Source organism: Pantherophis guttatus, chromosome 5, assembly GCF_059756535.1.
Source record: "Pantherophis guttatus breed Tessera chromosome 5, ASM5975653v1, whole genome shotgun sequence".
Lineage (NCBI taxonomy): Eukaryota > Metazoa > Chordata > Lepidosauria > Squamata > Colubridae > Pantherophis > Pantherophis guttatus.
In genome coordinates this window covers 60757621-60769790 of record NC_142067.1, presented here as the reverse complement: position 1 = coordinate 60769790, position 12170 = coordinate 60757621, and the positions used below count along the sequence as shown (strand labels likewise).

The 12170-nt window shown below is 36.3% G+C and overlaps 1 protein-coding gene across 8 annotated transcripts in view; it reads right to left on the bottom strand.

Annotated features, from left to right (window-relative positions):
• Window positions 1-12170, bottom strand: part of MED14 (mediator complex subunit 14) — a 99239-nt gene that overhangs the window by 86094 nt on the left and 975 nt on the right. For all 8 annotated transcript variants that reach the window (XM_034423832.2, XM_034423834.2, XM_034423833.2 and 5 more), the window contains exons 2-3: window positions 11940-11966; window positions 3442-3547 (exon numbers count right to left, since the gene is read on the bottom strand). In XM_034423832.2, coding sequence (XP_034279723.1) covers window positions 3442-3547; window positions 11940-11966 — 133 coding nt within the window. The remainder of the gene's footprint in view (window positions 1-3441; window positions 3548-11939; window positions 11967-12170) is intronic.

The following is a 12170-nucleotide window of genomic DNA, read 5'->3' as shown; positions in this document are numbered from 1 at the left end:
GCTCAAGGTTGACTCAGCCTTCCATCCTTTCTAAAGTAGGTAAATTGAGGACCCAGTTGTGGGGGCAATAAGCTGACTTTGTATAAATATACAAAAGAATGAAGGCTATTGCTTAGCGCATTGTAAGCCGCCCTGAGTCTCCGGAGAAGGGCGGCATATAAATCAAATTTTTTTTAAAAAGTGAATTTAAAGTTAGTAACACGGTTGTTAGGCGAATCTGGCTTCCCCACTGACTTTGCTTATCAGGTTATAAAATCTGATCACATGACCCTGGGACACTGCAATCGTCATAAATATGACTCAGTTGCCGAGCATCTGAATTCTGAACATGTGACTGTGAGGATGGTGCAAACGGTTGTAAGTGTGAAAAATAGTTGTAATCACTTTTTCAGTGCTGGTATAACTTCGAATGGTCACTAAATGAACCGTTGTAAGTCCAGGACTACCTGTATGTATTATTTTGCAGTTTTAATTATTGCACATTACTTTAGAACAGTATTTCCCAAACTTGACCCTTTGAAGATGTATGGACTTCAACTCCCAGAATTCCTCAACCAGGCATACTGGCTGGGGAATTCTGGGAGTTGAAGTCCATGCATCTTAAATTAGCCAAGTTTGGGAAACACTGCTCTAGAATTTGTTTAAAGTGCAATTATAGACAAACATGTATTATCAGTATAAAACAAACATTACTAGTTTCTGCCCTTATGTGCATGCATGAAAGCCTGTGACAAACATACCCAAGAGGAGGAGTTTGCATCATGATACTACAGTGGTCAGTTCCTCACCTTTGCCAACACCTTTGTTGTTAAGTCTAAAACTAGGGAGTGGGGGGAAATCCTGAGAAAAAGGTCATAAAGACACAGATCACTTAGGAACAATGAATGAATGCTTTTTTTTAACAGTCAAAGACCAATAACTTAAAATGACCTCTAAAACACCCAGACAAGATAATAATATATATAGTAGAACTAATGGTTATAAAAAAGCAATGGGGGATTAATTGCTACAAATGCTAAGGGAGATGAATAACCAATTTTGGCAACTGTTGGCACACTCTATGCTATACAAAATTTTGCCACCTTACAGGTAAATCACCTTGGGTGGTTTAGGGATGGGGAATTTTGATGGGTAGGGGTGTGTCTAGGGATTGTCATGTGGCTTGGTCTCTGGGTGTTATGTGAATTTCATTGTATGGGTATACTATGTATATACGTACAATGACAATAAACTATGTGTGTGCGTGCGTGCGTGTGTATGTATGTATGTATATATATATATATATGTGTGTATGTGTGTGTGTATATGTATATGTATATGGACTGCGCTGCAGAGCTAGGTGGAGTGTTCACGGATATTTTCAATCTATCCCTGTCGCAGTGCTCCATCCCTACCTGCCTGAAGACATCCATTATAGTGCCAGTCCCTAAGCAGACAGTAGTGATATCCCTTAATCATTATAGACCAGTAGTTTTAACATCTGTTGTCATGAAATGTTTTGAGAGGCTGGTGTTGAATTATATTCAGGCTAGTCTTCCATCTACTTTGGACCCATACCAATTTGCATATAGGAGTGATAGATCAACTGACGATGCTATGTCTATTGTTGTCCATACTGTATTGAATCATTTGGAACAACAGGGGACATATGCGAGGCTGTTATTTGTGAATTATAGCTCTGGCTTTAACACCAGTTTAGCCAACAGGTTGTTTCTTAAAATGTCCAATTTGGGCATAAATCAGAGGATTTGTTTGTGGATAAAGGATTTTCTGACAGATAGTCCACAGTCAGTAAGGATGGGAATCTCACCATTCCTCTATTCTGATACTAAGCACAGGAGCCCCCCAGGGTTGTATGCTAAGCCCTTTCCTTTATTCCTTGTACACACATGACTGCACCCCATTGTATAACACGAACGCAATTATTAAATTTGCGGATGACACAACAGTGGGTGGAGGTGTGTTCTGATTGGTTGAGGGCTTGGCTGTGCTCTGATTGGATGGGCCCCCACCCAAACAGAACACACCCCCATCCAATCAGAGCACAGCCAACCCCCCATCCAATCAGAGCACAGCCAAGCCCCCAACCAATCAGAACACACCTCCACCCAATCAGAACACAGTCAAGCTCCCACCCAATCAGTTCACACCCCCACTGGCAGTTAAAAGGAAGAAACAGCTGCGATCACACATTGCTCCTAGAAGCACGAAGCCGAAAACACCAGCCTGAAGATGAAGAATGAGACTTCGTCGAAACGTCGCCAAGACACTTCCAATTTTACGCGGGAGAAAACCCGAATAACCAAAGACCTACCTACCTACATACATACATACATACATACATACATACATACATACATATATATTAAACACACAAGCAAGAATTCATCATTGAATGACCTGGAAAGTTTTATAACAGGAAAAAAGAAGTTTATTGTTCAGATCACTACCAAACTCACAGAACAGCAGGACCTGCTCCCGTGTTTTAATCACCCCTTAAGCACAATTTTAGACACATTCCTTATAGGTCATCTTATTAAATCTGCCTTCTAGCAGAAAAGATTGGAGGATACTAGCAAGAAATGCTACTGCAATGTTCTAAGCAATACAGTACTAGGATGGCAACATTTGGCTAGTCACAGATTCAGACTAGAAGCTGACAGGAACCAGATTCAACTCATTCCCCATGCAAGAGGCATAATTTTCTGTTTAAGAAGCATTCTAATTTAGTCATAATCTACAGAAAGCAAACAGTCCAAAGCAAAACCAGAGATCTGCAATTAATCCAAATAGTCTAGTTACAGGCTGAATGAAATTTGTCCAAGATTGTTAGAGAAGCCAAACTTACATGGGGACCCAATTACAAGAAGGTGTTTGATAATTCTTAGGAATCTGAAGCATTGCCCTGGGAAATTTGGATTTGACATTTCCAGGAAGAAGGTTTATTTAAATAAGTTATTTCTAACTTTAAAAAAAATCAAGTCAGCCTAAGCATTTCAAGGGTTGGAAATAAGTAGGGATGTGTCAGTATTAGTAGGTAGACCAGACACAAAATACCACCAAATGAACTAAGTTTACATTAATAAAATCTTGCAATTCTGAAAGTGTTTATCTTCTCTCCCCTCCTTTACAGGCCAAGAAAATTGTTCTTTTCTTAGTCTCTTGCCCCACCCACATTCCTGCTATGGACTAAGCTGCCTTTTATCTGATCATTCCCTTGGCTACATCTTGTTGCCCTGTCTCCCAAGGTCAATCTCACATACAGTTACAGGATGTGCAACATTTGGACATCTGAAAAAGTATTTTGGAATGACAGCATACACCTTTCAAGACCTCCTCAAACATTAGCTGAAATCCAAAACATCTGAAGGAAGTAGTATTTTCCTATCTATCTGTGACACCAGCTAACATTGGGCATTACTCATGGACACTCAAACTTACCGCACATTTTTCAACTTTCCCAGCATTATTTGCCCATTTTACCAAGGCTAATAATCGGACAAACAGTTGCCGTGTACGACTTGCAAACTGCACTATTTCTATTTTCCTGTAAAAAAAAAAAACAACACAAAAATTTATTTAGAAACTATGTAGTTAAATTAGTTTGAAAAACAATAAAGATCAAATAAGTTACAACAGCTGTAGAAGGGCATATTAGAAAATAATTATGACCAGATAAAATTAATGCTCATCACTGGACTGGGAATGTAGTTGCAGTAAAATACAATAAGCATTTTAAATAAATGCATTGCTGGATTAATTCAGTTCGAAGACTGAATTACAGTATTAAGAAACTGTCACAAAAGATTTTTCTATTATATATAGTTAAAAAGATTTCTTTTTGACTATCTATTTATCTACAACTTTATTGCAAAGTTGGGTTTAGCAAACTGCTTTCAAAAGTAATATCAGTTTGTCAGGTATTCTATAATAAATCAGACCAAGAATTATTTGCCACTAACATCAAAATGTTAGCTGCATCATATATTTATATTTACATTTTACATTTTAACCTAAACAATTATCCTATATAAAAGCACAAGTATCAAGAAAATAAACACATCAAATCTATTACCACTACTGCATTAGCTATGCCTGTTTCTCTGAACAGTTTTTGTGTACAACTGGAATTGATGTTTCTTTTGTTTCTCTGAAGTAAAATCTTCAGGATATAAGACAAAGCTTTTTCCATAGTGACACCATATCTCTTAAACTAGTTCCCCAGGAGAATTGCTGAACGTTTCATTATTAGTTACTATAGTAGAAAACAAATATATTTGCTTTTTTCTTTTGCCAAGATATAAACAGTTTAAACTTTAAACTGCATTTTTCCATTTTCTTGATAATACTATTATAAAGTTTAAATCCTCCTGGTCTTGGTTTTAAAAAGAAATAATAAATGTATAATATTGTATAGTAATATTTTTATTTTAGAGAGTTTGTGGCATAAGTGTCTAATCAACGCTCCTACAGCATTGGAGACACCAATGACATTTACTATTTAATTAAAACATGCATTAAAATACTAAACTGAAATGTAGGGACCAACCTCAAAACCGAATTACATCAACAAAAAGTATTCACAGTGACATGTTATTAACAACTTTATTTTAACATAGACTGATATGGACAACTCTAGTGCAATTTCAGGACAATATAGACACTTAACACAGAAACTCCTGCTACTGATATAAAAAAGTATATTCTAATTATACCCATAAAGGTATTAGCTAAGAACCTGTACATTGAAAAAATAAAAAATGCCACTAACATGCAATATAGATTCAAAATATATGGGCTGCTTAAACAAGGATTTAATATTAAATTATAAAAATGTACTGTGGAATCAGACATATCCAATCAGAACATGGAATATGAGAAGCATAAATAAAAGATAACTTGAAATTGTCAAAGCAGAAATATAGCTTATCTGTTTGCTTCAGGAATGAATAATGTCAAATGGATTGGAATGAGCTACAATACTTTATCCCAAATGATTAAATAAAACACTGTTCAAGGCATGTAACCATTTAGGTAGATTTTGACTTATAATGGAGCCCCAAATTTCCATTGTAAGTCATGATGGTTGTAAGTTGAGGTACCTGTGTGACTGAACCTGGTTTAGTGACTTTTTGTACAGCAGACATTAAACACAAAGAACATTAAGTGATTGTTAAGCAAATCAATGTCTTCCTGTGAATGTTTTTTTTTTTTCTGGAAAGCAGCGAAAAGGCCAGAAACCAGCAAAAATTGTTGTAAATTTCACCTCATTACCACAAATTGCTGCAACCAGCCATAAAGATGAGTCAGTTGCCAAGTGGCTGAAATGAGGTCATGTGACTGCTATATTCTATAATGTAGATAAATACAATTCATTGGAGAATTAAATGGAAACTGAGTACCGTATTTTCCGGCGTATAAGACGACTTTTTAACACATGAAAATCTTCTCAAAAGTCGGGGGTCGTCTTATAAGCCGGGTGTCGTTCTCCTGTAACCAGGAAGACCAGCCCGAAAGGCTCTGACGAGCCTTAAATGGCTCTGGCGATCCAAGCTCTGACGATCTGCTAATCAGGCAACTCAGCTGGGATTGCCAGAGCCATGGAGAAGGGAAAAATTTTTTCTCCTTTCACATGGCTCTGGCGATTCAAGCTCTGACGATCTGCTAATCAGACAACTCAGCTGGGATCGCCAGAGCCATGGAGAAGGAAAAAAACTTTTCTCCTTTCACATGGCTCTGGCAATCCAAGCTCTGACGATCTGCTAATCAGACAACTCAGCTGGGATCGCCAGAGCCATGGAGAAGGGAAAAAGTTTTCCCCCTCCAGCTTGCTTACCTTAGCTGCTAGTCGCAACGCTTGCCTTGCTTCACTTGCCTGAATCCATTCCACCAGCAAGCAACTCCCTGCCTGCAATCAAGCAGGCAGGGAGTTGTGGACTTCAACTCCCAGAATTTCTCAGCCACCAAAACAAAGCTACAAGTCTTAAAGTTGCCAAGGTTGGAGACCCCTGTTCTATTGGGTAAGTTTTTTTCCCCTTTGGGATCTTTAAAAAAAATAGTTAATTGGGTTTTTTTTTTAGTTGTTCTTTTTTTAGACCTAGCCATTTAAAGTTTAGGAAGTTTTAAATTTAGCTTTCATATAAAAATAAAAATAAAATAAAATAATATTTGTGCAGCTTTCTGAGATTTAGTGTGTTTCTGTAGTGTTTCACTCTAACTACACAAACACACAAAATCTCACAAAGCTGTATGTGGAATTTTGTGTGTGTAAAGTGTGAAAGTTGTTTTGGGGGGCTTTTTGTGGCTGTGTGAGCTTCCTGCTTGTTGCAGGGGCCATTTTGGGTCTAGCACAGCTGCTTTTACATTGTGGGTGAGCCAGTTGTGTTGTGTTGTTTGTGTGTAAAGTGTGAAAGTTGTTTTTTGGAGCTTTTTGTGGCTGTGTAAGGTTCCTGCTTGTTGCAGGGGCCATTTTGGGTCTAGCACAGCTGCTTTTACATTGTGGGTGAGCCAGTTGATGTTTTTTAATTTTTATTTGGTGTGCGTTGGAAGAAGGGTAGTCTTATATGGCGAGTATAGCCCAAACCCTATATTTTAACAGGAAAAGTCGGGGGTCGTCTTATACGCCCAGTCGTCTTATACGCCGGAAAATACGGTATTCTGTTAAGGAAGCTAAATGGACATTGACAGTAATGAAAATGTCCACATAAGCTATAATAAGCCATCCCATGTAAAAAGCTATCTAAACCATTAATGAAGAGCAGATTTTAAGTACATTAGCAACACTGATATGGTTTGGTTAAAGAGAACATCCAGTTGTTGATATAGTTAGAGATCCAGCTTGCTTAGTTTTTATAAACTACCAACATCTATTAATAACCTGTCACTTATGTGAAATGAAGGGGACAAGGCCTTGCTGAGAATATTTTCCAATGGTTGAAATGTGTTTGAATATTAGTAGCTCGGGTTGGTAGTTAGGATGTTGGTTTGAGCTCCGAGCTTGGCAATTTGGTTGCAAACCTTTAATCACCATTCGAGGAGACATTGTCAGTGTGCTTTGAATTGTGCTCATCTGTCAGAACACTGGCCTTAAATACCTTTTTATGTGATGCAAATTAGTCTGAATGTTGTTTATTTGGATATGACTCAGAAATATCTGAACAAACAACATTCAGACTAATTTGTATCACATAAAAAGGTATTTAACGGCCACTGTTCTGCCAGATGAGCACAATTCAAAGTGCACTGATCATGTCTCCTCAAATGGTGATGAAACATTTGCAACCAAATTGCCAAGCCCATAGCTCAAACCAACAGCCTAACATATTTTCCAGTTGCATCCCTCTTCTAATGGAATGGCCTCCCTACGGAAGGATTTGTGCAAGAAAGGTATCTATAATATAGCACTGACAATATGGAATGTCAAAACTATTGTCAAAGTAGAAATGTCGAGAGTGAAACATTAATTTTTTTGAAAATCAGCAAACTAGACTGGAATGGTTTATTTCCCATTAAGGGAATATGACATCTACTGAAGAAGAAAATAATAGAAGAAATTGAGTACCCAGTATTATTAACAAAAAAGTGTCAAAGTGTATACTAGGATACAATCTCTACAATAACAGAATTATCTGAATTCAATGCTAACCAATCATTAGTAAATACTAAATCTAACTCCAACCACACATAGATAACCTTTGTCATTTTTACTGTGGGCACACTGGCACACATTAAAAATGAAATTGTTTTGCTTGCTCTCATAAGTGTACACATACATAACACACATATACACATGCTATATACATACATATTTATATACTTATACCCATATACATACATACATACAGTATTTTTCGGAGTATAAGACGCTCCAGACTATAAAACGCACCTACCTTTTTTGGGGAGGAAAACAAGAAAAAAAAGTCTGCCTCTGCCTCCCAGCAATTTGCCTCCTTGCAGCAAACAGCAAACAGCAGAGACCGAAAATGCGGTGCGCGGAGGTGGCAATTGCAATGGCAATCCCTGCAGCCTGAAATAGCCGATGGTCAGGAGGCCGATCCAACTGACAATCAGCTGCTTTTGCTAATCAGGCTGTGCTGAAACCAGATGTTTACTGTTTGCTGCAAGGAGGCAAATTGCTGGGAGGCAGAGGCCAAAGGGTGGGGGCCGGTGGGTGGCCGGGGCTACATTCGGTGTATAAGATGCACCCAAATTTTCACTCTCTTTTAGGGGGGGGAAAAGTGCATCTTATACTCCGAAAAATATGGTACATACATACATACATACATACATACACTAAGGAAATGGAAGTTTAACTGTTCTAATTCTATGACAATTTGCAAAACCATATAAACATAACACTAAAACTATTATTTCGTTTGATAGCATCAACTGGGATGCTAATGTTTTAAGTAGAATAGGATCTAAAATAGGGAAAATGGTCTTATAGGAAATGAAACAAAAAACAGTATTCTGTCAAGAAATCCAACACTCACAAAAAGCAACTTATTGGACTGACAACACCCAATTGATTACATAGCAAAGATGGAAAATCTGTGTTTAATCAGAAAAAATAACACAAAATACTGATTATGTTTCAGATGTTATCTAAATAAATCATCAGCCCCAAAAGACAGGATTATAATTATATATTCTATATAATTAATAAATGGATTAGATAAACAAGGTGCTTGAAGAACTCTGGGTTAAAATTGTGGCATCATTAAAGACTAAGCAAAAATTTCCAAATGCAAAGAACTAAAGAAAAAATGACAACAGGTTGAATATAGTAAAGAAAAGCAGAGTACAAAAGGCAACAAAGGAAAATTTGCCCAACTAAATACTATGTTCCAAACATGAGCAAGATAATAAATTTCATCTAAATAAGAAACAATTAGTTGGGATAACAATTGAATGAAAAAGCGAAGAGAAATTCAGACCAAGGGATCCTTTTATGCAAAATAGGCATGATAAAAGGTAAAGCAAAGGATCTACAGTACTAAAGAAATAAATGTGAAGAAAAAATTGTACAAATATAGTGGAATTTCCAATCACAGCATGATTTGAATTGGGTAAACTGCAGATAGTTGACTTATGACTGGTGGCTTAGTGACCATTTGAAGTTCTGATGAACCCTGAAAAAGGGACTTACAAACTAGATTCTAAATTCCACTGTTCACCCCCACACAGTCATGTGACCACATTTTGGGCACTTGATAACTGGCCTTCATTTACAGCTGTTTGTAGCATCACATGGTCACATGACTGTTTTACAACATTTTTTTGAAAACAGTCCTTTATTTCTGCCTCATAGTGAACAACGGGTCCTTCTATGAACCACGGCATTCACTTTACTGCATTCAATTAATAACCACTGCAAAAATGCTTGTAAATCGGGTGTGCTCACATGATGACCCACTTTATAAATATCACAATTTACAACAAAATTGTGGGTTTAATAACCACCATAAGTCAAGGATTACTTATAATGTAAAACATAGATTAAGAGAGTTTGACCAACTGCTGCTTCAATATTAAGACATTTTTTCCTACATGGACATCAAAATCAAGTAGAGTACATTGTAGAAAACACAAGACAGAGAAGTGAACTCCAAATCAACCAGGATATTTCCAGATGCAAATTGTGGTACAGGCCAGTAATTATTGGTACAAATAATCAGTTAATTATCAATTAAACTCAGAAAATTAAAGGAAATAGGTGTGTTGAGAAGTCTTATCCAATCTGAAAAGCATAGAGACAAAATCTACTACCAATATAATGAACAAATGTGGTGCACTTATTCTGAAAAAGAGAACTTGAGTCACTAAGGGCAGAATTAGGAAATATTATGAAAGAAACAGAAAAAATATTCTCAAAATTGCAAAAGAAAAATATCCACATGGGCTTTCAGAACTACCTATAGGACACAGGAAGCAGACTTCTCTGTAATGGCACCTACCCTCTGGAATAGCATCCCCATGAAATTTGTATGACGCTCCCCCCCCCCACCTTACCAGCCTTTAAAAGAGCACTATAAATATAACTTTTTCTCAAGGAAAACTTGGATTAGCATATCTGTTGTTGTTTTGTCTGCTGATGGAGGAGAAAATTTGGCTGATGTTCCCTATAGATTATGCTATCTTTGCATTTTATTTTGATTGTATGGTTTGCATATGTTAAACTCAACATATGAGTTGCTCAACATCAACAGTCTAGAAATTTGATTAATAAATAAAACAAATGTTAAACCACTGTCTATAATCCCACTTAAAATGATAGTTTGAAATTGTGAATGCTTCTTAGTTAGGATTTTCTATTTTCTTAGCTATAATTAACATCGGACTATAGAATCTAAAATAATATTTTTTATCAGGTGCTATCTTAAATTGATGTAGTAGTCTGTGAAATTTGTGTTAGGAAGAAAAAAAAACATGGTTATGTGTGTGATAGCATGTTATAGCCATAGTTGCTGCCATCTTTTCACATAGTCACCCAAACATACACACTGCTTTTTTAAATTGAGAGCAACAGAGTAGCAATTAAAGATAAAACAGAATATAAAATGACAGGAGGAATTGCTGCTGTCCTGACAAAGGGGAGGGAGGAATTGGTAAAACTTGAAATAGTTAAATGGACATCTGGAAAGGAGAAAAGATAGCTGGCAACTTTGAGATGGTGTGTGCATGTTACACTGCTGAAGATTAGCCTGTTGCAGGCTGTTTTGAAAAAACTGAAACAAGACAGATGGACCAAAAACCCCGATAAACCGGTGGTAAGAAAGATTTATTCCTAATATAGATAGCTTCAGGGGAAATGAAAGAGACAGAGGAAGAGCACATCATACTAGCTCAAGAGATTGCCAATCTGTAGAATTAACCCCTTTATTTAACTGTAAGTACAAATGGAATCTAGAAACAGCACTACATGCACTTAGTCAACATGGGAGACTGAACAAATATCTAGTACAAGTAGTCCTTGACTTACAACAGTTCGTTTAGTCACCATTCAAAGTTATAACAGCAGTGAAAAAAATGACTTATGACCATTTTTCACATTTACAACTATTGCAGCACCCACATGATCACATGATAGAATTTTGGATGCTTGACAACTAGTTCATATTTCTGATGGTTGCAGTATCCCAGGATCACGTGATTACATTTTGTGACCTTCTGACAAGCAAAGTCAACAAGGAAGCCAGATTCACTTATCAACAGTGTTACTACCTTAAAAACTGCAGAGATTCACTTAACAGCAATGACAAGAAAGGTCATAAAATAGGACAAAACTCACTTAACAATTGCCTTGCTTAGCAACAGAAATGTTTGACTCAATTGTGGTCTTAAGTCGAAGACTACCTATCATTAACTTTCAAATGTTTGGCTAGCTACATAAATAATTGTTTCTGTTGTTTCTATATTGCTTATGAGAAAAGTTGTAGAGAAGCAAAAGAGTGGGGGAAAGTCTTATTTAGCTACTGTAATGAAATGCTTCTTAAACTGCCTGAAAATAAAACTAGCAATTTATTTTGCTATCAAAAAGAAGATATTTTGTGCCACCCATCAGATAAATTCTTGTAAACCAGCAGAGTCTTCATCAAATGTGATTCTTTTAAAATAGTAATCTATCAGTACATTTTTTCCTTGATAGCTGCAGAAACTTTTTAAACATAGTAATCTTTAAATAGAGAATAAGCACAAATCAACATTATGATCTACAGGCAATACAAAACTGTAGTTTCGATTTGCACTGTAAGCAAATAGATTATTTCCACAGAATCAAGCTATCATATGTGTAAAGCAGTCAAATGTATTTTGATTTTCAAACTTTGCATTAAAATATTGCTCTATAGCAATATTTCTATAGCTCAACAAAGTTCAACTATCTCTCATTGAGTTGTACAACCATCATACTCAACCAACAACCAACAATAATTACTCACCTTTCCATATCAGTTTTTCTTGGTAATCTGGTTTAAAAAGAAAAAAAAAGAATAAACACTATGACATAAAAGATTGCAAGAATATTAAATTTTAGACTACAAAAAGTATCCTCTCGGTATATTGCCCTACATTCCAAAATATATGCAAATGCCAATATATTATGAGCCTACATTTTGTTTATAAAAGAAATCTCAATTATACAAATAATAAACACATATACAATACTTTCA